The sequence below is a fragment of the Martes martes genome (genome assembly GCF_963455335.1).
Source record: "Martes martes genome assembly, chromosome: 9".
Taxonomy (NCBI): Eukaryota; Metazoa; Chordata; class Mammalia; order Carnivora; family Mustelidae; genus Martes; species Martes martes.
Window position 1 is genome coordinate 90,139,480 of NC_137896.1, and position 27,985 is coordinate 90,167,464.

The following is a 27,985-nucleotide window of genomic DNA, read 5'->3' on the forward strand; positions in this document are numbered from 1 at the left end:
AGAGGAGAAAGAAAAGACTACCTACAAAGCTATAAACTGGAGTACTAAGTACTTGAAGAAGGAACAAGAAGAGATTGGGATGAGATAGTGATTATTTTCAGGCTCGTGTTTGTCTTGTCTCTAGGATTTCCAAGCGTTTATATCCATATTAGTCTTTGTCCCTTGCTCTCAAAGGCCTACTCATCCTTGAACACTTAGTTAAGATGTCACTTCTGTGAAACCTTCCTGATTCGCTCAGGCAAAACCTAAATCTTCTGAGCATTTATTTCACGTTATTATAGCAACCATAAATCACTTTGCATTGCAATTATCTATTTGCAGTTATTTGTTAAATGCTTGCTAAAATAATACTTTTGAGAAATTTGGTGTGTGTACCCATTATACACATATTTTCCCTATTAGTACAGGTAACAGGCACTCGAGCTTTTGGAGCCCACTGAGCAAACCTGCCACTGTAAGACCTGGAGCCACGCCTCCAGCCCGGTTCCGAAGCAGAACTCCCACCTATACCTAGGCTTAACTCCTCCTGTACCTGCGTTGGGCTTCTCCGCCCCTTAGCTCCGCCTCCACCCTACCCCGATTGGCTGGAGGAGGAAATCGGCCCGATCATTAGTCCTTTCTTGAAGGGGCGGAGCCGGGTTGCGTTCTTGTCTGGCCGACGCAGGCCGAACCGGACCGAGGAGATCCGAGTTGGACCGAGGCCGGCGGAGCCGCGGCTCTGAGCGCAGGTGGCTGGACGCGCCCCACCCAGCGGCCAGGCGGAGCCAAAGATGCTGGCTTCTGCCACGCTGCCCCTCCTGGGCTCCCTGCCACCTCCGGCCTCGCCCTTCCCGCTGCTGCTGCTGGCGGTGCTGAGCGGCCCAGTATCCGGCCGCGTCCCCCGCTCGGTGCCCAGGACCTCGCTTCCTATCTCCGGTAAGGCGTGGGCGCCCCCGCCCTCAGCCCTTCGCACCGCGCCCAGGCCCCGCCTGCAGGTGCCCGCACCCACCTGCTCTCCCTACGGACCCGGGCAAGCGCAGTGGGGCCCCGCGCCGCAGCGCACCGCGTCTCGCGCCGCCCACGCCCCACCGGGACCAGGGCGGGACCCCCACGCGGTGCTGCCCCTCCGCATCGCTCACCCGCTTCGCGCTTCGGCTCCTAAGACACGCCCCGGTGGACCCCGCGGCCCCTTACTCGCAGAACAGAGAGAGGGTTAAGCCCCTCACCAGGCAGACGCGGACCCTGAGCCCCGGGCAGGGGATGGGGAGTTCCTGAGGTCCTCCATTTGAGTTCCCTCTCCCTTATTCTGTCTTCCCAAACGTACACCGATGTCCCTCACGCCAGCTTGACGCCTGTTCTTCTACCAAACTCATTGGTCTGTCATTCTATTCAAGCCGCCCATCCTTCTCCAGCTCAGCATTTCCATCTGCTCACTTCTCAAATCCATTCCCTTATCATCGTTTATATCTTTCTGCAAGCTTTTTGCCCTGCTGGTAGCCCTCTTCTCCCTAACCCACTTCCCAGGCCTCTCACAGCTCTGACACAACTCCCATTCTCTGGACCATGATCCATCCTAACCCTCTCAACTCCTCAGTGTTGCTTGCTCTCTACTCGTTCCCTACACTGAATGTTGGGAAACTGTTCAGTGAGTTGATTTAAAATTCTGTTTAAATGATTTCTAAAATCTTCAGAAGGAAAAAAAAAAGGGAAGGAGTTGAGGAAGAAGGCAGAGGATGCCACAGGGTTAAAAATGGTCATTGGAGTGATTCACACTTTTTTTTTTTAAGATTTTATTTATTTATTTGACAGAGATCACAAGTAGGCAGAGAGGCAGGCAGTGTGTGTGTGGGGGAAGCAGGCTCCCCGCTGATAAGAGAGCCCGATGTGGGGCTGGATCCCAGGACCCTGGGATCATGACCTGAGCTGAAGGCAGAGGCTTTAACCCACTGAGCCACCCAGGTGCCCCTGATTCACACTTTAATGGCTTTCTGCTGAGGTGGGTGTGAGCATGGCCACTGACCTTGTTTTCTTCTCCGTGGACAATGAGTGTTAGCTTCCTGTGCAGACAGAGCTAGTGAAGCTGAAAGGACAACCTATTGGCAAAACCTCAGAAGTGGGCAATAGTAGTGTAGAGTCTGAACTTCAGACTAGTGACATTTAGGGTTGCTATGAATCCAGAAGACAAACTTGTGGTCAGAGACTGGGGATTTGTCTGTGCTGGAGCAATAGCCACAAGATAGAATTGAGGTTGTCTGGCTGGGTTGATAACCAGAAATTCAGAGAAGTCTAGATAGCAGAGTGAAACGGAGCTGGGGATATGCAGGGAATCTGGGTGTTCCAGGACTTATAATGAGCATGAGAGTATAGGCAGGTACAGCATAGACTTGAATTTGGGTGTGGGAGGATGGGGTGGGTGGGGCCCCATACATCAGCACAACTAGGAATGAATGGCTTGGAGCCATTCTGTCTTGAGGGTGGCTGAGACGGCAAAGCACGTAGAGCTGTGTTGGTGCAGGGATAGGGGCCCCAGAGTGAGCTAAGAGGGTAAATTCATGCTAACTTATTTGTCATCATCTTTAAATAGAGTTTTGAATGATGATATGAAGTTTAGGTTTGGCCCAAATGGAGCACATGCCTAGGTAAGAAAGAAAGGAGCCATTTTGAAACATGTAGTACATGTCAGTTGCTTCCACATATGTTATCTCACTTAATTCTGTCAACAAGCCTGGTTGTTGGTGTTTACAGGTGAGGAAAGTGATGCTCAGGGCAAGTAACTTACTCAAGATCATACAGCTGGTAAGTGACAGAGCCACATTAAACACAGGCTGGTCCATTTCCAAAGCACACACTCTTGTCTACCCTTTACCTCTTTGGGTGGAAATGGGGTGGGGTTGGGAAGGACAAGAGCAGTGGGAGAGATAGGGGATAGTCTCCTAAAGTGTTGGTGAAAAGAGTGAATTGTTTCCCTTCTGAGTAAAAAGAAGTTACTAATAAGTAATAATTTAAAAAAAAAAGAAATTGAGAGGGAAGTACTTACACCTTCTATAGGAACTTTCAAATTATGTATCATATTGCTATGAATAGAAATTAGACTTAATATTTATGCTGTTATTTTAATAAAGTGTTCTATTTTTATAGAAAAAGCATACTTGACTGCATTGTGTGCTAAATATTCTGGCCTTCTCAGTCCTCTCTCTTTGGGGAGGTTTGATGGTTGGCCTGTAAAAGCTCTATTTTTCACCCTCCTGGCTGCTAAATAAATGGTACTTGGAAGAAAACAGAAATTGAGCCCTTGAGCTTTGCTCTTGTGGACCCAACCCTTATGAAGCAATGGCTGATATCACTCTCCCCTCTCATCCTCTCTTCCTGCCAGAGGCTGACTCCTATCTCACCCGGTTCACTGTCCCTCAGACATATAATTACTCTGTCCTCCTTGTGGATCCTGCTTCCCATACGCTTTATGTCGGCGCCCGGGACACCATCTTCGCTTTATCCCTGCCCTTCTCAGGGGAGAGACCCCGCAGGGTGAGAGATGAAAATGGGGAGGACCCCAGAGCATGTGGTTAGATACATAGTTTTTTGGGATTGGTGGGGGGGGTATTCATAATAACCAAATATGTAACAGTGGTGATGGTAGGAGGGGGAGTGTTGGTGAAAATGAACATAGGAAGAATATTCATTATCTTCGCTAAAAGTGACAGCGGTGGGGGGGTGACTGAGGAGGCTATGAGGGAGGTTCGTGATAGGGAGGAGGACACAGTGACCAGGTTTCAGGTCACTGTGGGCAGAGGAATCATTAGAATCACCTTTCTTTAGGGCAATAGCTTTTAAACTTTTTTGACCACCCCTTAGTAAGAAATATTTGATGCATTTACCCAGGACAGGAAGTATGTATTGAAAGAACCCTTTCTTGAAATAATATCTACTCCCCTATATGTGATACATTCTGATATATCCTATTTCATTAAAAATAAAAGCAGTTGATTTTATTACTCATTAATGGGTGGAGATGTCCAGTTTAAAAAACAATGCTCTGATCAGTGGTGGTGGTGGTCGGGGTCCGGATGGGGGTGGGGGGCTCTGCAGTTCTCAAATTGAGGGAGGTTGTGGAACTATTTGACCTACTCTGACTTGGGAGGAATTTGGGGAGAATCTGGAAGAAACAATTCTTCTCCTTTCTCAGATTGACTGGATGGTGCCTGAAGCCCACAGACAGAACTGCAGGAAAAAAGGCAAGAAGGAGGTAGGTGTGAATCTTGTCCTGGTCCTGAGTGTCAGTTGAGACCTAGTTCCAGCCCTGACTCTTGTGTCTGTCCTCTGCAGTGCTCCCATCCCAGTGGGCCCAGGCAGGGACTCTAACGCCATGTCATCACCAGTCATCTCTGATCCCAGAGCTGCCTCTAACTGTCCTACCCTACCTTTCCTTGTACCTGCTGCTTCTAATTCTCTCTAATCATCTCTGACCCCCAGGACGAATGTCACAATTTTGTCCAGATTCTCGCCATTGCCAATGCCTCTCACCTCCTCACTTGTGGCACCTTCGCTTTTGATCCGAAGTGCGGGGTTATTGTGAGTGACGGGTGGGAGGATGGGAAGGGTCTTCTGTGAGTGACCATGAAGGGGGGCATGCTTAAGGCAACACTTGTGCATGATACACATTGGGGGTGAGGGATGTCCTCACAGGGTGGAGCCTTTGTCTGCCATGGGAGGGGGAGGAGGTTGTCTGTAGAAGGTAAGGTATACAGAGTGTGGAGAGAGGAGGGATGGTGAAGGGAATTAGGGATGCTAACTAAGCCCCGGAGAGGATAAATCCAGGAGAGACTTCAGAGGCCAGTAACTCATGTTTCCTTTGCTCTGTGTACGCTTTGTCCAGGCAGCCTAGGTCCATTTCTTAGTCAGCACAATCCATGCCTGCTTCTTTGTCCCAGGGCATGTGACTCTCTCTCACTCCCTTCTCCCACTTCCACTGCCAACTTCATTCTGTGTGGGCTGTGACCCTCTGCTCTCATGGCTTCTGAGGTCATTACCCACTAATACAGTACCCGGATCTTGCCTTCAAAGTGGGCATTCTGTCGGTTACCTTTTCTTCTGGGTCCTGTTCATTGCTGCTGGAGCCCTGGGCATCTCTACTCTCACGCTCAGGCAGGCTTGGGACATGTGTTCCCCTGATCACCTCTAGTCATGGCTTCTGGAGGTAAGGGGACTGGTGGCATCCCAGGAAGGTCTTGATGTTTTTGAACTCTCAGCTTTTCCCATCAGTTATCCAGCAGTCCTCTGGATAGCTCTGGTCCTCTGCCAGCACACGCTTGTGACAGGAACCTAGGATGAGTCAAAAGCCTCCCATGTTCTTTGTATTCAGTGGCTTTCCTTTCTGCTCCAAGGAGCAATAGGAGGAGTGCAATGACTCCCTTTCCCGGCCCTGATCCTTAACCGTAGATTCTGACTTACCCCTTCTGCAAACTGGAGCACTCCTTGCCAGCTGGATCTTGTCAGTGCATTTGTCCAAACCCCTCCTTATTGAAGATGATCCTCGTATCTCTGGCTGTAATTTATACAGAGATGTAAATTATGCTGTAATTTATACGTTTGATTGCCCCAGTCAGTCCATCTAGGCTGCCCCCGAGGTTAGCCGGTCTTTGGTTGAGTCCTTTTCGTAATGTGGATGAAAGACTCTTCACTGGGGTGTGGATAGCTTCCTCATCTTGGGAAGGTTTCCAGTTCGGGGTGGTATTGAAAATCTCTATATCCCATCAGGTGATGTTGAGGGTATGGTTTCCTTGCAGTTCTCACAAAGCTTGGGAAGTAATGGTAGAACTACCCTTGCCACATAGGTCTTCTTCCGGCCTGCACACACTTGGGGACCCTGTGGGTATGAATACTGGCGCCATGGCTCAGAGACAACATGATCACTTTCAGTTAGTCTCCTAGAGCTTTCTATTCTTCCTTGGCTCCCTGAGGGGACCCTAATGGTTGTTAGATTGTATAGACATAAAATGTTTTCTGTACATCCTGTCAGGATTGGACTTCTATCCATTCATGAGAAAATTCAGCAACCAGAGTGAAGTACAGGGTCTGCCTTTGCACTCCCATGACTTTTGTCTTGTTCTCTGAACTCTCCTATCTAGCAGGTATTTGAAATGAAAAACCATCCTTTGGCCAAAGTGTGTTTGTAGGAAAATATAGGGTACAGCACCCTGCCCCTGAAATCAGCTGTGTTAACTCATCAAGCCATATACAAAGACTGCCCTCTAGACATCCTCAGTGCTCTCGTGCCTTTACTGTTTGATCCTGCTACCTGGCAACTCCTTTCTGTTTAAGCAAGTTCTTGCCTTATCCCTAGTGCTGAACCTCTCACGTCCCAGAGTGATGACTTTGAGACCATGTATAACTATTATGTGCAAGCTTTGACCACTCACTCAGAGTTGATTGCTCAGAGAAATGCAGATTCTTACAAAAGGCAATTCAAGCACTGGACCTCCCCAGCTCTAACAATGTGGAGTGCTGCCATTCCGTGACAGCTCGTTGGACATTGGAAGAAAATATTTTAGTTGGCTTTGTTGAGGGAATTTTAGCAGTTAACAGAGGAGAATGCTAGACTTAACAATAGCAATGACAAGACTTCCTGTTCTGTTGACGATGTACTCTGTCCCAGACGTGGTACTACGGACTTTATATTTGAGACTGAGTTTAGTTCTTAGCACTGCACTGTGATATTTAGGTATTATTTATATCCATTTTTCAAACAAGGCAATGGAAGTTCCAAGAAGTTAGGCACCATGTCTAATATGTAGCTAGCAGAGGCAGAGCCAAGATTTAAATCCAGCTATGTGTCGTTCTACCCCACAACCCAGTTCTTCTAATCCAGCCTGCAGCACAGAAGACCTTATCTGGTTTCAGTGTCTTGTGACATTCGTTCTGTTTCATGTGACAGGGACCATCTTTTCTTTTTTTCCTCCTAACCACCTGGGGAAGATGCATTCTTATTCTCAAGAACTCTTGGCCAAAGCCAAAGGTTGGATTCCAGCCCTACAGCTCAGTGAGAGCCTTCCTGCCTAGCTCTGTCTTTCATCTGGAGGGACTTGGCCTCCACACCACTGATGATACAATGAGGAATCCCAACCTTCAGCAGAGAATGTAGCGGAGGGGTCTTATCCCCTTCAGACCCTAACTAAATGTCACTTTGATGAGACAGTAAGCATAACCTATCTAGTTAATAGGAGCCTCACTTGCTCAAAAATTATAAGCCTACATAATATAGTGATGCCATTTGGGGAAACTGGATGAGGACTCGTTTTGACCTACTGAGTTTTAAGGGGCTCATAGGCCATCTGTGTGAGGAAGTCCAGCTGCCAAGTGCAGACACAAACCAGAGATTGGAAGGCATCAAACTTTCAGAGAATTTGAGGAATAATTTGCACAGAAAGTCTAACTGGAATTGTAGGAATGAGTGAGGTCATTGGAGTATATGTGACGAGGACTAAGGATAGATTTTACATAGTTAGGATCTAGAAAGGAAAATAGAAACAACCAAAGGAGATAGAGAAGCAGCAATTAGATAGGGGAGGATGGTAGACTTTCAAAGAGAAGACAGACTATTTGAAGGAGGGGGTGAGCCAAAACTACTAGCTGCACCATAAAGATGAAGAGGATGAGGACTGAGAAAAGGGGTCCTTGGTGAAACATAAGGGGGTAGTCTTTGGCATGGGAATGGGAGAGCGTGATTTGTTTTCTGGGAATACCAAGGGATCCAGGTCTGGTTGGAAGAAAGTGTTCATTTTGAGCAGTGGAAAGGAAGTAATTTGGGCTAACAGGTTTGTATTCTAGGCAATGGGGAGCCATTTTGTCAGTCTCTTGCTCAAAAATTTATCCAGGCAGTGACTGATACTGCAGGGATATTAACCTGTGGTGTAAATTGCAGGCATGGCTAGGCAGTGTGGAGAGGAGGAGCTTACTGCTGCCTTTCCGGGGACAGGTAAGAAGAACCCTGGCAGCACGTATTAATCTTTGTCCAAAGTGCCCAAGCATCTTGGTAATCTCTCACTGAGCTGTCATCCATCTCTTTTCTCAGGTTAGGCTGCCCCCACTCCCACACAGGTGGGCTGCTTGTGCCCCTGTGGGCTCCCTCATTCTGGAAGACTCTCTTCACCCAGTGTTCCCTTTTTGGGGACCTCAGATCACACCTAATTTTAACAGGCCCTGTTCAAGGCTATCTTGGTAAAACAAAACTGTATTTGTGGACAGTAGTTACTAGACAAGTGGTCAGAATGGGCCCATAGTATACTTACACTCAGGGGCTAAGTGTGGTTCCTCCATCCACCATCGGTGTAATTGTGCTCCAGTGACACCATATGCCCTCCCTAGTGAACTGGACGTGTCGTGTCTGCCTCTTCCATGCCATAACTTCTATTCCTAACCAGCCACATTAACTTCTCTGCCCGTCTCTGGTTGAAGTCATCCCTGGTTTCCATTTTTGAATGTTATCTTGAAGGCTGGCTTAGTGCTGGTGCTCAGGTAAGGTAATTTCTGGCTAGTACTGGCGGACTTCTCCATCTTTCACCTCCTGTCCAGGTCAGTTCTGCTGTAGTCGCTGAATGAAGAAGGTGGTTACTTGCCAAATCCTCAAATTCTGACCTGAGTTTCAGGTCTTCGCTAACTTTGCGGATTCCCTTCCCCCTTTCTATGTATCCTTGACTCTGGTCCTGTCCTTTATCCTTGGGGTAGGAGTAGAGGGAGGAAGGCCCTTCTCTCTAAGCCTCTGGGCTTCAGATGATCTTATATTAGCCTGCACTCTTCTTTACCCTTCCTAAGAACTCCAGCCGTCAGGAGGCCTGTTCTCTTCCATTCGTCCTCCCTGTCCTGTTACATAGACCCCAGCCAGTTGCAAATCCTAGCATTTTGGAGGAAAGATCTGCCTCTCGGCCTCTTAGTGTCTTCTAGGACCATCCGTGGGGTTCCTTCAGCAGGGCATGTGGGTGTTGGTACTAGGGGAATAGTGGGAAGAAGAATAAACTGGCAAGAAGGGGGATGGCAGAGGTGGGAAATGCTGGAATGGGTGGGTGAATCAGAACAGCAGACTGGGAGTTATGGGGATAGTAGCAGACGAATGGGTGATGAATGGAAATTGAGCTTTTCCTTCATCTGACCATCTTTGTAATTCTTACCATGAGCCTGTCCATGACCCTAAACCAATTGCCCCCTTCTGGTCTGTAGGATGTGTCCAGTTTCCAGCAGGTTGAAAGACTTGAGAATGGCCGGGGGAAATGTCCTTTTGAGCCAGCTCAGCGGTCAGCAGCTGTAATGGCTGGTGAGTGGGGAGAGCCCAGAACCTGTGGCTCCTTGCTGTAATTGCCTCCTTCCCCACCCCTGCTGTTGGGATTTCTGTGTCTTTCTTTCCTTTCCTTGCAATGTCTGTTATTCCTGTGTCTCTTTCTGGCCTTTCCTGTTTTTCCCACAGTGCCTGTGCCCTCCTGCTTTTCCCCAGATTCTTCCCCTAGGTTTTCTCTAGAACCTATTCTCTGCACCTCTAGTGTGAGTGTTTGCTCTGTTAACCTCATTTTCTTTTCTCATAATGCTCTCCCTCCCACCCCCATTTATACGAGGAATCTACTACAATGCATATTGTAATACATTTAGAAGAAGTATGGAGAAGAACCTAAGAAATCTTGTAGAAAGGCACTGTCCAAATGCACTTTGTGGGACAATAGAAATGTTCTACATCTGTGCTGTCTAAAACGGTAGCCACGAGCTACACGTGGCACTTGAGCCCTTGGACAATGTGAATAGTTTGACGGGAGGAAGGAATTTGAGTGTCTGGTATTTACCAGCTTTACACAGTTCTAGGGTATCAGAAAACCACTGCCAATAGTGTGGGATATTTCTTTCTAGCTTTTAAAATAAATGTGTGTGTGTCCTTGCATCTGCACTTGTGCATATAAATTTTGCTGGCCAATCCTTTGTTGCGCAGAGGAATCAGTAATCGGTAATGACTATTAAACAAATTCCTGCTCTTACTTCCTTTGACCAAGCTGTATACAGTTCAAGTGTGCAATGGTTCAATCACAGTTGATCCCTAAATCTTTTCTAGAGAATGCGTAATCCTGCAGCAACCACAAAGTGAATTGTTTGTGTGGCACATAGCCTATCTTTTAGGTCAGACTACCCCCACGTACACCCTTCAAATTCAGTGATAGTCTAGCCATTTTCTCACAACAATGTAAAACAAACAGGTAAATAGAAATTTTATGAGTGTGTGTATATTGTAAAACTTTTAAATGTCATGCCACATAGATTTAATTTTGAGTTTTGTCATGAAACTTTATATCATAGGCATTTTTATGCAATTAAAAAACTTTTTAAAGATTTTATTTATTTGAGAGAGAGAATGAGCAGTGGGGAGGGTTAGGGAAGGAGGGAGGGAAAGAGAGAGAGAGAGAGAAGAGAGTCCCCGCTGAGCAGGGAGTTAATGCGGGGCTCGATTCCAGGACCCTGAGATCATGACCTGAGCCAAGCCAAAGACAGATGCTTAACCAACTGAGCCAACCAGGCATGTCCGATTTAATAATTTTTTGTGAAGAAAAATTTAATAATATGATGCTACCCATCCTGTGAACATTCCATAATTTAATTAAGCAGTCCCAAGTCACTTATATAAGTTTATTTGATTTCCAGATTTATTTATTTTACCTCAAAGTTTTTGCTAATACCCGTAACACTGTAATAAACATTTTTGTGCATAAATTTTTGTCCTCATTTTAGATTATCTCAAGATTCCTGGAAATGGATTACTCTCAAAGGGTGTGAACATTTTATGGCTCATTATTTGTTGCTAATTGAGTTTTTAGAAAGAGTGTACCAATTTACACTCTAAATCAGCGGGAATGAGAGTGTTTTGTTTTTTTCTCACATAAATTTCACTAGAATACTATTGTTGTCACTTTGAAAAATCTTTACTAATTTGAGGCTAAAAAATGGCACCTTGTTTTAATTTGTATTTCTTTGAATATTAGGAAAGTTAATATTAGGAAGTTTTCATATTTTAGTACTTATTTTTATTTCTTCTTTGGTAGATCCATATATATGCACACCTATATATAGATCCAAATATATATTCTTGGATTTGGTAAATCCAAGAATACTCATATTCTTGGGCCAATTATCAGATGTGATATGTGTTCTGATCTATATCTCTTCCTTTGTGGTTACGTTTGTCTTTAAGCTAAATCCTTCTTCAGTTAGTGAGCAGATAAAAATTTTTCTTCTTACAGATTTTTCCCCCAAATGTTTAACTCTTTGATCTGTTTGGAACCTACTTTGATGAATGGCATGAGGTGAAAATCTAAATTTATTTTTCCCAATTAGCTAATCAGTTGACTCAGCAGCATTCATTGTACTGCTTTTTCTTTCTTTACTGACTTTTGCTGTTCATTATTGTAAAATTAATTTTTACCCATTCTTTTGGGCTACATTTTATGAAAAACAAAAGTTGAGACACAAGATCTAACAGTGAAATTTTTTTCTTCCTTGTGGCTTTATAGAAAAAGTTTTAAAAACTAGCTATACAAGTTACTTAGTCCTACAGTTAATGACTTCCCTTTTTGGAAAGTAATAAAATAACAAAAAGTTTTTGGAAATGAACATGAACTCTCAATCTGATAAATACAAAATTCGTCATTTTTATCATTCATCTGCAGTTGAAATTAATGAGACCTTGTTTATAGTCATACATGTTTTCATAGAAACAGTTTAGTTAGTAGTTTTCTTGGCTTTTTATCTAGCATCTTTGGCAAAACTCTGAACCAGTCATTGGGTCATTAAGAAAGTTCTTTCAGGGGCGCCTGGGTGGCTCAGTGGGTTAAAGCCTCTTCCTTCGGCTCAGGTCATGATCTCAGGGTCCTGGGATCCAGCCCCGCATCAGGCTCTCTGCTCAGCGGTGAGCCTGCTTCACCCTCCCTCTCTCTCTCTGCCTGCCTCTCTGCCTGCTTGTGATCTCTGTCTGTCAAATAAATAAATAAAATCTTTAAAAAAAAAAAAAAGATCAGTTTTATCGGTTGTCTCTTAATTCTACATAATTTTTTTATCAACAAAATGACTTCTTAATTATAAACTCCAAGGTAATTAATTAACATACTATCTTTATTTCAAGCAGTAATATTTATACTCTGTGTTCTGCCTGTAATCTCTGTGTTCCAGTCAGCAGGTGAATTCATATTAGCATGTGGTTTAAGAACACAACTTTCATAAATAAGATCATTGTATGACAAAAGAACATTTTCAAAAAGGAAAGGCATTTTTCAAAAGGGTTTTTTTTTTTTTAAGGATTTTATTTATTTATTTGACACAGAGAGAGAGATCACAAGTAGGCAGAGAGGTAGATGGAGAGAGAGACGGAAGCAGGCTCCCCGCTGAGCAGGGAACCTGATGTGGGACTTGATCCCAGGACCTGAGACCATGACCTGAGCCGAAGGCAGAGGCTTGACCCACTGAGCCACCCAGGCGCCCCTCAAAAGGGTTTTAAATCTTTTTTGTTTTCAGGTTGCCTTTCATCTGATAACCGATGGAAATGATCAGAAGTCACTTTGTAACTATTTAGAATGGCTAAATTCGATCCAAATCACAGTCAATACCAATATTATACATTTTCCTCTGAAGTTGGTACTTTATAGGGCTATAATTTAAATTTCTTTAAACTTGACCTAAGGACGAGTATTCAGTTGGAGCTTTCAGTGTTGATCTGTTATATCCTGCTGCCCCTTTGTTTTGAAAATAGCAGTATAGAGAGTAGTGACAACATTGTGTAAGAACTAGAACTTAAATTCCCAGTTAGGATTTATAAAAATGTCCTTGAGGATAATAGAGGTATTTTGAAATAGAAAGAAGAGCTTTTAGTAATGAAAATATTATTAGAATATAATAGCAGAGTATTTCTTGTTTAAATTTTAAAAATTACAGTGTGCATTGTGGATAATTGAGAAAATATAGAAATATATAATGGAGGAACTGAAAAGCCAATTGTAATTCAGTTATCACCAGGTAGCCTCTAATACTGTTTTCGAGTATTTTCTTCTACTGTGTTTGTCTGTGTGTATATTTGTAATACATTGGCATTATCGTACATATGCCACTTAATTTTGTATACTGAACATTTTCTCATAGAATTAATTACTCAAAACATGATTTTCAGTGATTGCATACTCTCCCATCACTTGAATTAGCACAGTCTATTCCCATATAATTATACATTCAAAATGTAAGATAAATGATTGCTTTTATAAATATTGCTGCAGGAGAAATTTTTTCACATAAATGTTTATGTAAATCCCTTACACAAATCTAATTAATTGCATATGAGTCCATCCAGAAAGTAGAATTGCTGGGCCAAAGAGTGTAAAGGTTTTTATGGTACTCAGTGGATTTGGCCAAATTGCCCTCCAGTTAGTCCCACCAGCATTGACAAGAGGGCCTCTTTCATTGCACCCTTGTCAGTCCCAGGGAATACAGTTAATAAACGTACAGTTGGGCGCCTGGGTGGCTCAGTGGGTTAAGCTGCTGCCTTCGGCTCGGGTCGTGATCCCAGGGTCCTGGGATTGAGTCCCGCAACAGGCTCTCTGCTCCGCGGGGAGCCTGCTTCCCTCTCACTCTCTCTGCCTGCCTCTCTGCCTACTTGTGATCTCTCTCTGTCAAATAAATAAAATCTTTAAAAAAAAATAAACATACAGTTTATTATGACCTCCCCCAGAGCCCAATTTTATGTATTTTTGCTTGCATCTCCATGAGTGAGGTTGAACAACTTTCCATGTGTTTATTAGTACTGGCATTTATTTAGGGAAAAGCCTTAGAAATCTTGTCTTCAAATATGACATGTATTTGTACTGCACTTAGATAAAATTAACATTTTCTCAGTGTCTCTTTTTGCACTGTTCCAGTTTGGAAAAATGCAGATAATTTGACAGTAATGTTCACATTAGCCTAAGAACACTGGCACTTCCTTCTGTCTCCTCTGGAGGGTCTTTGTCTTCCACTCATCCTTTCAAGGTTGGGGTTCCTTGGACCCCCTCTCAGGGTCCTGTTCTTTTCTCATTCTATGTGGTTGTGGTCTCAACCAGCCTCACAGATTTGTTTCCACTGCATTCTGATGCCTCCCAGACGTTATCTGGAGCTATAGACCATGTATCCAGCTGCTTTCCAGACATCTTCATGTAGTTGTCCCACAGATCTCAAAGTCAGCATGTCCCAAACCAAGCTCATCATCCTCACTCTCCTCCCCCAAACCTGCTCCACCACCAGAGTCCCCTCCTCTGAGTGCACAGTGCTGCTACCTTCCCGTGTACCCCAGCTGGAGACAGCAGTCAGTTACCCTCTGTTCTCCTAGCAACATCCTGTAACAGATAGGGCTTTTATTGAGAAGAGCGGGAGGAAGGAGTATTTGTTCTTTCTCTTTGGGACTCTATCCTGTGTTTAATCATCTCTGTTTGCTCGCATGGTATCTTGCGATGACTGCATCTGCCAAGAAGCACTGCAAATGTTCCCGATATACTGGGTGCTGCTGGCATTTTGGGGTCAGACCTACCTCTTTTTTTTTTTTTTTTAAAGATTCTATTTATTTATTTGACAGAGAGAGATCACAAGTAGGCAGAGAGGCAGGCAGAGTGAGAGGGGGGAAGCAGGCTCGCCGCTGAGCAGAGAGCCCGATGTGGGATCATGACCTGAGCTGAAGGCAAGACGCTTTAACCCACTGAGCCACCCAGGTGCCCCTTAGACTTCCCTCTTAAATTCAGGCGTGTTTGCTCCAAGACTAGCATTCACACACTGAAACAAGACAGAAATACTGTGTGAACAACAAAGGAAAAGGTAGAATAAACGCTGCATCTCCAGCTAGCTAATTATGTCCTCATCGTAGGCTGTTCTATAAAAAAAAAGTATCCAGCTGGCCTCATCCTTAGATAAGGAAGTGGGGACTATTAGGCTAGGAGCTAGCTATCTTGCAAAGCTCTGACTGTGTGAAGAAAAGGAAGTGGAGGAAGGCAGGCTAGGGTGTGTTTAAAATCCTTTTTTTTAAAAAAGCTAATGAATGATTAATCCTATTAATTACATCTTCTTTAGAAGTGACCGTTTTGGTAGCAGAGTGAAAAATTGAAACCCCAGGTGCAGGGAAGTGCTCACTGCCGTGGCATGTGCGAGGCTGTCAGTGTTGTTGCTAACACATCCGGGAAGCCTATGTCTCAGGCTTTAGGCTTGGGTGAGGAGAGCTCTATTCCCACTTTTAATTGTGATGTTTCTTTGGTTGTGATTCATCTTTTGTGGCTTTCAGTCTTTTTTTTTTCCCTTGGTATTTCCAAAATGAAATATATCTTAATTTGGAGGGATATAAAAGTGAAAGATGGTAACTGCAACAAACATTCAGCGGGTACAAAAATGTAGAAAGGAGAAAATAATAATCATTGTAATTCCATTAATCAGAAATGCGTTATTAACACTGTAGAGTTGTCGCTCCTTCCCATCTTTCCTATGTCTGCAGACATATACATGTCTTTTAAAAGTATAGGGTTATATCGTACCTGCTGTATTTTTTTTTTTTTCTAACCAGCTTGTTCACTGAATTCAGCATTGTGGGCATCATTCTCTTTTGTCAATAGCAAATGTGTGTTTTAATGTTTACTGAATTGATCCATTCAGTACTAACCTGCCAACGATTGCACATACAGGGATATTTTGTTAATGAGCAATGCAACATAATATTTGAGATTGACACCATCCTGGAGAATCTAGGACATGTGGTGATGTTGTGTCCTCCTGAAATTGTGACTGTGATGGCTGCTGCTCCTTTTCCTTGGGGCGTGTGTGTGCATGTTTTACAAGCCCCTTGGTACTCCTGGACTACCTGGAACCCTGCTGCTTCCCCCAAGAGTGTCTGATCCCTCCTGCTGTCCCTTAGTGTCAGTGACCTTCTCCTCTTTTCCTCCAAGTGAGTGTGCTCTTTGGCAATTCTGGGCTCTAGAGTTCCTGACTGACCCCGTTGATCCCTTAGAAAGTGTTGGGACCTTTTACCTCCACCTGCTTTTGGGTCCTTACAAAATATTTGTTTGTAGCCACCCCCCCACCCCAACTGCTCCGCACCAAGTCATGCTCCTAAATATTCATGACTATCTCCTCCACAGATCTCTCTCCATTCTCAGGATGTCCATGACACAGCTTCCGTGGGAGTTCTGGTTGTAGAGCGTTTTGTGTATAATTCTTGTAGGGGGATTTTTCATTGTAACTCTGGCTTCTGGATCAGTTTTTTTTTTTTTTTTAAGATTTTATTTATTTATTTGGCAGACAGAGATCACAAGTAGGCAGAGAGGGAGACAGAGAGGAAGGGAAGCAGGCTCCCTGCTGAGCAAAGAGCCTGATGCTCAGCTCGATCCCAGGACCCTGAGACCATGACCTGAGCTGAAGGCAGAGGCTTTAACCCACTGAGCCACCGAGGCGCCCCCGGATCAGTTTTCCACCCGCCGTGGAAGTACAGATGGTTGGCTTATTCGCTGTTCTGTGTGCTGGCAGACCATGCCCTCAACCTGGTTTTGTCCTTCCTGAAGTACTCTGGGAGGGAATGGGGGTGCTATTTTATAGCCCCCCTTCTGGCAACAACTCAAGCATGTGGTCCCTGAGGTTTCACAAAGAGCCTCAACTCACCCGCACTGAATGGTGGCCATGTGCCAGGCCCTATGTGGGCTCTACGTTTGGATCGCATTTAACCCTCAGCAGGGCTCCGAGTGGAGGGTGGTATTATCTCCCTTCTAGGTTGGAGGTTCCTGAAGCTTATTTGCCAAGATCATACTGCTTATAAGTGTTCAGGGTCCAAAGCCAGGCCTTCCGAGCTCCAGAGCACTTTGGATTCTTTTCACCATCTCCAGGGATAGAATAGTCTCCCCTCCCTACCCTCTAACCCTCTGCTGCCACCCTCAGAGGCTTTCTGACCCTTTTTTGCTTTGTAGGAAGTATTTTTTAAAATAGTGGTTATTTTTCCAGCACCTGAGACAAGCAAGTTTGCTCAGGCCTCTGTGACCCCAGGATGCTGGTGCTTCCCCCAGAGTGGCCCTGCTCTACCCCTTCCTTCCAGGCGCATGAGTCCGCATGGCCCGCGCTGGGCCTTCCCTGCATCGCCTTGCAGCACACCAGTCTCTCTTGCTTCCCTAGCCTCTTGGACTTGATTTTCCACGTTGTCTTCAGTAGCCCCTCCCCTGAAATGGTGGTATCCCCAGGGACCTTTTTCTCACTTCCTCTTTCTCCTTGGCTGTCACATTCATGGCCTGGCTTAAGCCTGACTCCCCAGTTGCCTGACTAGCCCTGTTGCCTGGGTCCGTCTGTCTGATGGCCTTTCAGAGTCTCCAATCACATGTCCTGAAGGGACTTCAACCTCAGCACATTCCACATCTGGTAATCCCAACTACTTCCTTTATCTGGTTCTCTCTTCTCATTTCCTTGCTTTGCTCATAGTATCACCCTCTGCTGTCATCCATCTTAGAAGCTGGAGATCTTAAAGACATTATTTTATTCCATTCTTTCACCTTTCATATTCAGTTGACTTTCAAATCTTTTTAATTGATCTGGCCTCAGAAATATCCCCCCAATCCAGCCCTTTTATTTTATTTACTTTTTTTTTTTTTTTTTTTTTTTTACAATTTTCTTTCCTCTGCTGCTACTTAGTTCCGGCCTCCACTCTTGCTTGGAGTGTGTGAATGGACTTAACTAGCATTACCTTCTTAAAGCCCAGAACTGGTCATGCCACTCTCTTCCTCAAGAAAATCTGCAGTTTTCTCTCTTACCTGGAGAATAAAGTCCACATCCTGTGGCAGAGCAGCCTCTTCACAATTGGGTGCCCACCTTTCACCTCCAGCTCCATCTCCACTCACTAGCCCAGCAGGCGCCCGGCCCCCACCAGAGCTGTAGCCACAGGGAGCACCCCACGTCCCTGAACATGGCTCCTCTCTTCCCCACCTGCTTGCCTTCCTCCTTGAAGTCCAGCCCCCTGGCAAATTGCTCCTTCTTCAGACCCAGCTCAGATGTCACCTCTTGGGGGCTGTTCCCCCCACCTCTGGTTAGATGTAGCTGGGTCCTCCTCTGTGCTCCCCCAGTGTCTCCTGGTACCTGAGCCCACGTTTGTCTTCCAGACTCTAAGGGGGCTCTTAGAGGCAGTGTTGTGCTCAGCACACGGCACAGTGGCTCAGACATAGTGGATGGTGAAGGAATGCCACTCTGTTCTCTCCAGAGTTCCTGGGAGACTCAGAACTCCTCCGGGGCTCACGACCTGCTACTCCTGAGTTATTGTCTCCTAGTTGCGTGTGAGCGCTTGTATGTGTTATATGGCGGCTATAGGTGTCTTAGACTCCTCCCACAGAACTTACCTCCCCTTCCTACTGGGGGTCTGTGATTTCTGTCTTCTCCAGTCCCCACCATCCCTGGAGGACCTGTGCTCCTGCACTGTACCAGGAGAGAGGGTCCGCCTCCTTGCTGCTTCCTCTGGCTGCCTGTGCAGCATTCACGAATCCCGAAGGCTCGTGTTCCTCCGAGGGAGGTCCTGAATCACCCACATGAGGGTAACTCGGGTGGCTTAAACTTAGTTCTTGGACCCTCCTCTAACTCTGCTGGGTGAGAGTTACTGGGCCCGGGGGCCGGGAACCTGTGTTTTGATCAATTCCCCAATGGGTGCAGGTACACCCTAAAGCTGTGCCTGGTTCTGGAGCAGGGTCCACCCCCAGTCAGAAAGAGTACCAGTTCCCTCAGACGTGTGCCAGAGTGGGAGAGCGGAAGTCAGACCGGGCATGCTGCAAAGCAAGCCCCCTTCCTGGAGCGTCGCTGTGTTATCACTACAGTATGGGATAGAGGCGGCCCAAAAACAGCTATGACAACAAACAAGCCAACAGACAAAGCCTGATTCTCACCAGGGCAGCCCTTCCCCTTCCTTCCTGCACATCAGCATACTGGCAGTTTTCCCTTAACACTGGTGGCCTTTCCCACCCTGGAGCGCTTTGTGTCTATGTTGACTGGAAGTGAGATGCTGCTGTGTCTGCAACACTTTCCCTCAGTTGTCTGTGACAGCCTGTCTCCTCCCTGTCGCCCTGCAGGGGGCGTCCTCTATGCTGCCACTGTGAAAAATTACCTGGGGACGGAGCCGATTATCTCCCGGGCTGTGGGTCGCACCGAGGACTGGATTCGGACAGAGACCTTGCCCTCCTGGCTTAACGGTGGGGAGAGGGGGCGGGGTGCTTGGTGGGGGACAGAGCTGGCTGAGGCCGAGTGGCCCCAGCCTGGTCTGTGGTATCTGAGGCCACTGGTCTCTCCAGCCCCAGCCTTTGCTGCAGCCGTCGCCTTGAGCCCAGCCGAGTGGGGGGATGAAGACGGAGATGATGAGATCTACTTCTTCTTTACCGAGACTTCCCGAGCATTTGACTCATATGAGCGCATTAAGGTCCCACGGGTGGCCCGTGTGTGTGCGGTGAGACCACTGTTCCAACTGTTTGTCCTCTTCTGCTCTGCCTGTCCTGTCTTTTCCTCTCTGGGCCTCTGTCTTTGTGTCTGTCCTCTGTCTCCTTTTTTCCTCTGTCCCAACTTCTTTTCTGGGAGCTTGGGGAGTGTGGGGAAAGGCTCTGGCCATTCACCCCTATAATTACCCTTATGACACATGTCCACGGGAGGTAGACTGGTGGAGAGGTCAAAGGCAGGAACTTTTGAGAGCTAGTCCTGGGTTCAAGTCCTGGCTCCACCAGTTTCTGCCTCTGTGACTCTAGGCAGGTCCTTTAGCGTCTTTGAGCCTCCCCTGTGAGATGAGGATAGTAATGACCTCTAGCTATAAGGGTTGTTTTGAGGACTTAATGAGGTGGCTTATGGAAAGCTTGTAGGGCGGTATTTCATAAGTGTGCAATGAACTCAGTCACCGCCATTGTTACTGTGACCCCATCCAACCCCAGATCTCCTTATCCCCTGCAGTACTCCGTATCTCCATCCTTGCTCTTCTGTGCATCTGTCTTCCCATCTGTCTGTGTCTGCCCTGAAGATAGGGAAACCTCTGTTGGTGTCCACATGCCTCCCACAATGTTGTTCTAAAGAGAACTTCCCATGTACTTGTCACCCCAGGGAGACCTTGGGGGCCGGAAGACCCTCCAGCACAGATGGACGACCTTTCTGAAGGCTGACCTACTCTGCCCAGGCCCTGAGCATGGCCGGGCCTCCAGTGTCCTGCAGGACATGGCCATTCTCCGACCTGAGCACGGATCGGAGACCCCCATCTTTTACGGCATCTTTTCCTCCCAGTGGTGAGGGGAGCCTGTTGTGGGGGAGAGTTGCGGGGTGGAGATGATGGGGGATCGGTGCAGTGTCGTGCTGTCTGCTTCAGAGGGGGTGGGCTGTCCCTGGAGCGTGCTTCATGGCTCCCTTTGCATTTCTCATGGGTCCTCTTATTTGTCAGGGGTGAGTTGCTATTCCCTTGTTCCCTCCAAATATCTGCCTCCAACCTGTGACTCTTACAGGGAGGGGGCGGCCATCTCTGCAGTCTGTGCCTTCCAACCCCAAGATATTCGGACAGTGCTGAATGGTTCCTTCAGAGAGCTGAAACATGACTGCAACAGGGGACTGCCTGTCATGGACAATGATGTCCCCCAGCCTAGACCTGGAGAGGTGAGGGGGTGGGACGTCTCTTCACTTCACACCTGCGTGGCCACAGGAGAGAAAGGGCCCAACCAGGCATCACAGATGCTTCCTGGCCCCTGGGAAACTGTCACCTGTCCTGTGTTTCCTCTAGTGCCTCACCAACAACATGAAGCTCCAGCAGTTTGGCTCATCGCTCTCCCTGCCTGATCGTGTGCTCACCTTCATCCGGGACCACCCTCTCATGGACCGGCCAGTATTTCCAACCGATGACCATCCCCTGCTCGTCACTACGGATACAGCCTATCTCCGAGTTGTGGCGCACAGGGTGACCAGCCTCTCAGGAACAGAGTATGATGTGCTCTACCTGGGGACAGGTATGTTTAACGGCCCAGGGAGGAGCACACCCAGGGCACACGTGCTCCTGTCAAGGAGCGGGTCTTGCACGTACAGGTGTTAGTGTCGCCAGGCACAGGGGCAGTTCTGTCATTCTGTCTGGCCACCTGTCTGCTTCCTAGAGGATGGACACCTCCACCGAGCTGTGCGGATTGGAGCCCAGCTCAGCGTCCTGGAGGATCTGGCCTTATTCCCAGAGCCGCAGCCAGTTGAGAGTATGAAATTGTATCAGGTGAGTTATAGATTTGGGGGAGTGTGGTGGGGGTACCTCTGAGTCCAAAGCCAGTGTGTTACCCTAAGGTCTGGGAGAGCCAGTGTCTTCTTCCTCACTCTCTTTCTGTAGAATTGGCTCCTGGTGGGCTCCCGGACCGAGGTGACACAAGTGAACACCACCAACTGTGGCCGTCTCCAGAGCTGCTCGGAGTGCATTCTGGCCCAAGACCCTGCCTGTGCCTGGAGCCTCCGGCTGGATGCGTGTGTGGCCCATGCTGGCGAGCATGGCGGGTGAGTATCGCTGTGTTGGTCTCTTGCCTGTTGTCCCAGGGCACCGGCCCATCCACGTGTTTGTGTCTATGTCTCATCTGTCAGGGTACCTGGATCCTTGGTAGAGCATGTGACTCTTAATCTCAGCGTGAGGAGTTCAAGCCCCATATTGGGCGTGGATCCTACTTTGTTTTTATTTTATTCTATTTTTTTGAGAGCGTGAGTGGGGGGGGGTGCAGATGGTGAGGTTGGGGTACAGAGGGGGAGGGACAGTGAGAATCTCAAGCAGGCTCCATGCTCAGTGCAGGGCCGATGCCGGGCTGGATGTCACAGCCCTGAGATCATGACCTGAGCTGAAATCAAGAGTTGAGTGCATAACTGACTGAGCCACCCAGGCCCCCCAAGTGGAGCTACTTAAAAAAAAAAAGTTTCTCATCTGTTAATCCTGTGTGTGTGTGTGTGTGTGTATGATTCTGTTTGTGTCACTTGTGTGTCCATCCGTCAGTCCATACTGACCGTCTGGTGCTGCCTCATCCGTGTCCTTGCCTCTCTGCTGGACCTGCCCTGACTGTGTGACTGACCTCCAGGTTGCCACACACTTCTCAGTTTTCACTTTACAAAAGCTCTCAGAAGTGTTTGCGCTCTTGACTGCTCCCTCCGAACTTCCTTGTGATCCTCTTGCCTTCTGTGACCCTGCGTAATCCCGGATTTCCTCCTTCCCCCACCAGTCTGTCTCCCTTACTGATTCCTTTTCCATCCCACTTCCAAATGTTGGTATTCCTTGGGGTTCAGTCCTTCTCCTTACACTTCCACACACTCTTGAAGTGGTCACATTCCCATTATCTTCAATGCCGAGTGTCGCTGACCACCACTGATGTGTCTTTAGTTGACCTGTGGGATTCCCTGCCTCACGGTCTACCTGATAGTCCCTTGGGAGGCTTCACAGGCAACTCAAGCTTAGCGAGTCTCAGCACGCACTGTTGTTTCCTCTTTCCTTCACGTGCTTTACCTGTGATTTTCATCATTGTAAGAAAGGGACCTCCATCCAAGCCAGAATTGCCCTTGCTATCGTGCAGTTTGTACTGACTCTAGCTCCATCTGTCATATCCTCAGTCCACAGCCACTCCCATCCTTCTCTGCCGCTATGACTCAAGTCCAAGCCATCATTACTTCTTGACCGGATTATTCTGGCAATCTCTTCACTGGTCTCCTTCAACCATTGGGGCATCTGACCATCTCTTTTCCCCTCAGCAGCCAGCTTAAAATTTATGTCATATTGAAGCAAATCCCTGGCATCATATCCATTGGAAATATTTCAGTATATATCTCTCTCAGGTCAGGACTCTCTCTCATTTTTTTCTTTTTAAAATTTTTAAAATATTTTATTTATTATTTGAGAGAGAGAGAGCGAGCATGAGTGAAGGGAGGGGTAGAAGGACAAGCAGACTCCCCAGTGAGCATAGAGCCCACCACGGGCTCCACCCCATGACCCTGGCGTCATGACTTGAGCTGAAGTCAGTGCTTAACCGACGGAGCCGCCCAGGTGTGCCCCCTGCCCCCAACAAGAACTCTGTTAAAAAACATTTTATTAGGGGCGCCTGGGTGGCTCAGTGGGTTAAAGCCTCTGCCTTCGGGTCAGGTCATGATTCCAGGGTCCTGGGATCGAGCCCCGCATCGGGCTCTGTGCTCAGCGGCGAGCCTGCTTCCTCCTCTGTCTCTGCCTGCCTCTCTGCCCACTTGTGATCTCTATCAAATAAATAAAATCTTTAAAAAAAAACCATTTTATTATAAGGGATTTCAAACATTCAAAAGTCAAATAATACAATAATGAATTCCTATCATCTGTTGCTCAACTTCACAACTATCAACTCCTGACCTTGCTTCACTGATACCCTCACTCACTCCCTGTTGTTTTATAGCAAATCTTGAACATCTTGTCACTTTATCCATAAATCTGGCAGTATACATCTTTAACACAGATGGAATTAAAAATGAAACCGTATTATCATTATTATCCCATAAATTTAATGTCAAGAGACATCCAGTCAGTGTTCCAATTTTCCAGTTTTCTCAAAGCCAGCATATACTTTAAGATAGTTGCTTAAGTTAGGATCCAGACAATGTCCATCAATTGAAATTGGTGTTTTTCTTAAGTCTTTGACATTTTTGGTGATATTCCCTTTGATAAAACATTTTTAATTGATTGCTTGGAAAGTATTTCTTTCAAACTGACTTTGAGATTTCCTATTTTGAAGCCCAGTTAATTTACAGTATATTTGTACATATTACTGAACCACAAGGCTACCAAAATTTTAGAAGTAAAGACTTTTTTTGGGAATCAGTTTTTCATTAAGAACTTTGATCTGGTAGTTTCTTTTGGGAGAACTTCTAAATGCTAAGACAAGGCAAGTGCTTTATTGTTTTAATACCCATTAAAATAAGAATTTCGTTGTTTTTGGATATCCTGTGTACTCAGGGTCCCCTTAAGATATATGTGTTTGGGGGGTGTGAGGTATGTCTATATGCTAGTTTACTTCTTGGTAATACAGGAAATTACCAAGTTGGTACTTCTTTTTTTTTTAAATTAATTTTTTAAAAATTTATGTGAGAGAGAGAGTGCATGTAAAGGGTGAGGGTCAAAGGGAGAGAAGGAAGGAGAGAAGCAGATGCCCTGTTGAGCGCAGAGTCTGAGGTGAGGTGGGTGGGGCTCCATCCTAGAAGCCTGAGACCATGACCTGAACCAGTATCAAGAGGCAGACACCCAACTGACTAAGCCACTCAGGCATCCCACCAGGTTGGTACTTCTATGATCTCTATCCTCCACACCTCAATTCATACAAGTGAGAAAAAGAGACTGTGGAGTTCCTGTGGCTATAGCTGCATGTATGGCCTTCCCATGTTCCTAGCTCTCACCCAAACTAAGTGACCTTGGTTTTACCCAGAAGACTGTAATATATTCATACCAGTCTTGGAGCTCATTTCAGGGACCTTAATTCATGTGGAAGGCATTCACACTCAAATGGAGTCTGTCTTTGCTTGAGGCTTTTGTGTGTTCAGATAGAACTTGATCTCCACTGATAGCTCGGGGAAGGTCTCCCTCTAGGGAGTGGTGATGGGAGTTCGGAGTGGGCAGTCTGCCTTGCTCTCAGGCACAGTCCACACATATCCTGGAAGTACCAGGATTGTGTTGTTTGAAGCAGGTGTTGGAGAGAGAAATTTCCTCCATAGAGAGGAGCAGCCTTTATGAAACAAAAAGTCATCTCCCTGACCCTCATAGAATTTTGATTAACTTTTATAGAAAAGAAATTTTCTCTCTTAATAGAAAACAGGTTAACTGTAGTTTTTATGTTTTTTTTTTTCTTCCCCCGAGAAATCCTGTGGTTATAGATACCCAAATACATTTCGTGGAACACTAGTATGCATTTTTTTAAAAGCACCCTCCAAACACCTTTCCAACAGACTTACTGCAAATTTAATTCTCTGTGGTCTGATGGAAATATGTCTAGAATTGACTTGGCAAGTGTCACAAATAGTCAAGGGGGTATTGGGGGGAAATTTTACATTAAGAGAATGTTGACTGATAGTTTTAGGAGTGATTTATGAGATGATGGGAGCTGTGATTTCATTCTGTTACTGAATGTTCACTGGTACTGAGGAAATCAGAAGGGGATGCTGGCACTGGATTTACCAAGTATTCTCTTGTGTACAGGCTGGTCCAAGACATAGAGTCGGCAGATGTGTCTTCCTTGTGTCCCAAAGAGCCGGGAGGTCTGTATGGTTTAGGGGAATGTGGGTGGAGTGGGTGAAGGGGGCTTGAATGCTGTCCATTTGGGACCCACTTTAAAAATTGAAAGATATGGTACCCAGTGACTTATGGTCTTACTGTCTTTGGGTATCTGCTTTGTATCTTTGTCCCCACAGCCCCTTCTTGGGTATGATACCATGCCATCATTCGCTGTGTTACAGCCCAGCCAGTAGCATTACCGCCTTTCGTGTCTCTGCTCTCTCTCCGCAGAACGCCCAGTAGTGTTTGAAGTTCCTGTGGCTACAGCGGCACACGTGGTCTTGCCATGTTCCCCAAGTTCAGCATGGGCGTCCTGTGTGTGGCATCAGCCTGGTGGGGTGACTGCACTTCCCCCCCGGCGGGAGGGGCTGGAGGTGGTAGTAACCCCAGGCGCCCTGGGTGCTTACGCCTGCGAATGTCAGGAGGGGGGCGCGGCCCGTGTGGTGGCTGCTTACAGCTTGGTGTGGGGCAGCCAGCGGGGTCCCCCAAGTCAGGCCCACACAGTGGGTGCTGGACTGGCTGGCTTTCTCCTGGGGGTTCTTGCAGCATCGCTGACTCTTCTTCTGATTGGCCGGCGTCAGCAGCGGCGGCGACAGAGGGAGCTTCTGGCTAGAGACAAGGTGGGCTTGGATCTGGGGGCCCCCCCGTCTGGGACCACGAGTTACAGCCAGGACCCTCCCTCACCTTCTCCTGAAGATGAACGGCTGCCCCTGGCCTTGGCCAAGAGGGGCAGTGGCTTTGGTGGCTTCCCTCCACCCTTCCTGCTCGATCCTTGTCCGAGCCCAGCCCACATTCGGCTTACTGGGGCTCCTCTAGCCACATGTGATGAAACGTCCATCTAGGGCAAGTGACCGCTAGTGCATGGGTGGCCACTGGAGGGGGATGACCATTGAGATGCTGGGGGTACTGAGCCTGGAGGATGGTTATGGACTATGAGTTCTCTTTGGTCTTTGCGTCATCACTTAGACTTCCGTGTCTGCCCTCTCTGGGCCTGGCTGGGCTCAGGGCCAGGCCTGTGCTTCATCTCCTGATTCTCATGAGAGATCAGAGCTGCTGTCTCCAGTGAATCAGGACTTTTCCCACCTCTGCCCTCTGAACCGCTGCAACTCCTTCAGCCTCGGCTCCCTATCTTGGGCCTGTTAGTTCGAGGATGGGGAATGGGCCGTAGCTTTGACTTTGCCTTCTGGTGGGCCCTGGCCAGAAGGAGGAGCGCTAGAGGCGGTGGGGGCTAGTGTGCATTAAGTTCTTTTGTTCATTCTCTTAGTTTATGGGATTCTCTGTGGGGAGTGCATGATCCCCATGTTGCAAGATGAAATCTCTGCCCTGAGATGTCCCCCAACCCAGTTGTCCTTCCATGAAAGTGAGTGTCAGTATGCAGGTGTTTGTGGAAGGCCTGGCCACACGTGCATGCATGACTGGGCTGGTGCTCAGGTGTACACCTGGGGGTCAGACCTAGTGCTCAGGTATACCCCGGGGGGTCAGATGGGGGAAGGTGGGAATGAGGCATTGCCTGCAGAACTTCAGACCCTGTAGCCAGTGAAGGAATGGCTTTCCTTTCTAAAAAGAAACAAACCACAACCCCCGCCCCATCACCTCCTACAACCCTTCTCTTGAGTAGAGGAAAAACTCCCAAAGTGACCTTTTGGGCGGGAGGGACAGCGGTACCCGTGACCCAATCATTCTCTTTGTTTTTGCCTCCCGGCTGCCACCACTGCCACACACAGCTGTTCTTTCTCTTTGGCTCCCGTTAAAAAGACTTCACAACCTTCTAAGTATTAAGGGACAACAAAAGGGGAACAGTCATAGGAAATACAAGTTGCGTAAAAATAGGTTTGTATCAGTGACTTTACTCAGGTTGACACCCTTGCCCTAAGTCAGAAGTTCTCCACCTGGGGTCCATGGACTCCCTGAAATCGTATGCAAAATGTTGTCGGTACATGTGAGTCTGTATTTTTATGGGGGATGGGGTGGGTGGGTATGGTTTTCATCAGCTTCTCAAGGCCTTAACCAAGTTAAAGGACTATGCCTCGAGGTCGCCACCCAGTGGTCAAGATGAGGGAGTGCCAGTCAGCGGCAGTTCTTCCAGCCCTACCATCCCATTCCCTGTGGTCAGCCCTGGGACTCGCAGCCGCTGGATGCCCTCTTGTTTCTCCGGTCTTTGGAAGCTGGGCTCTGCGTGTATTTGAAGATACTATCAACTCCTACCAAACATGAAGACTTCTTCCTGCTTCACAGCTCCCAGATGCTCTAGGCTTCTCCTGCTCGGTTCTGGTCTTGGCCCATGTATGTGCCTCGTTCATCCCTGGTGAGGGACCCCGCCCTAAGCTCCAGTGAATGATCCAACCCTTCCCAGTGGAAGTTTTCGGCTCTACTCTCCTTGGCAGCAACCTGTGAACTATTCAAAAGAGTCCCCTTGGGTTTGGAATTACCAGTGGCTTTGCCACTAATACGTGTATGATATTCTGCAAGTGATCTAATGTAGGAACACTGGTATGTTCAGCTGTAAAGTGGGGATAGTAATACCTACCTCGGGGTTGCTGCAAGGATTGAATGGGAAGACATGTAAACAATAAAGCTGTGTCTACACCAGTAGATGTTGTTATTGCAAACATTGACCTCTGATGCCATAATCCTCTAGCTGAACCGTGTGATAACCATGACACTTGAGTCAACCTAAGCCCCATTCTGCGGGAGGAGAATCGTGGCCTCACACAGACTTCC

The 27,985-nt window shown here is 47.0% G+C and overlaps 1 protein-coding gene across 4 annotated transcripts; it reads left to right on the forward strand.

Annotated features, from left to right (window-relative positions):
• The first annotated feature begins 636 nt into the window (after positions 1 to 636).
• Positions 637 to 27,855, forward strand: SEMA4F (ssemaphorin 4F). 4 transcript variants are annotated; one of them, XM_080813877.1, is made up of 14 exons: positions 637 to 915; positions 3,353 to 3,504; positions 4,163 to 4,222; positions 4,450 to 4,548; positions 9,190 to 9,283; positions 19,083 to 19,202; positions 19,302 to 19,453; positions 20,092 to 20,270; positions 20,484 to 20,631; positions 20,756 to 20,978; positions 21,120 to 21,229; positions 21,341 to 21,501; positions 25,190 to 25,248; positions 25,496 to 27,855. In XM_080813877.1, the coding sequence occupies exons 1-14, from the start codon at positions 771 to 773 to the stop codon at positions 26,104 to 26,106; spliced, it is 2,313 nt and encodes a 770-aa protein (XP_080670003.1). In that variant the 5' UTR covers positions 637 to 770; the 3' UTR covers positions 26,107 to 27,855. The 4 variants fall into 4 exon arrangements, with proteins under 4 accessions (XP_080670003.1, XP_080670004.1, XP_080670006.1 ...); XM_080813879.1 differs by lacking the exon at positions 637 to 915 and adding an exon at positions 7,898 to 7,951 and having other exon boundaries at positions 3,401 to 3,504; XM_080813878.1 differs by lacking the exon at positions 4,450 to 4,548 and having other exon boundaries at positions 672 to 915.
• Positions 27,856 to 27,985: the final 130 nt, after the last annotated feature.

Bases quoted from the DNA above. Each gene is read 5' to 3' on its own strand.
- SEMA4F (XM_080813877.1), top strand. From the start codon at position 771: ATGCTGGCTTCTGCCACGCTGCCCCTCCTGGGCTCCCTGCCACCTCCG. The intron at 4,549-9,189 runs GTGAGTGACGGG...TCTGGTCTGTAG, and splicing joins ATCCGAAGTGCGGGGTTATT to GATGTGTCCAGTTTCCAGCA. The intron at 21,502-25,189 runs GTGAGTATCGCT...TCTTGTGTACAG, and splicing joins CATGCTGGCGAGCATGGCGG to GCTGGTCCAAGACATAGAGT.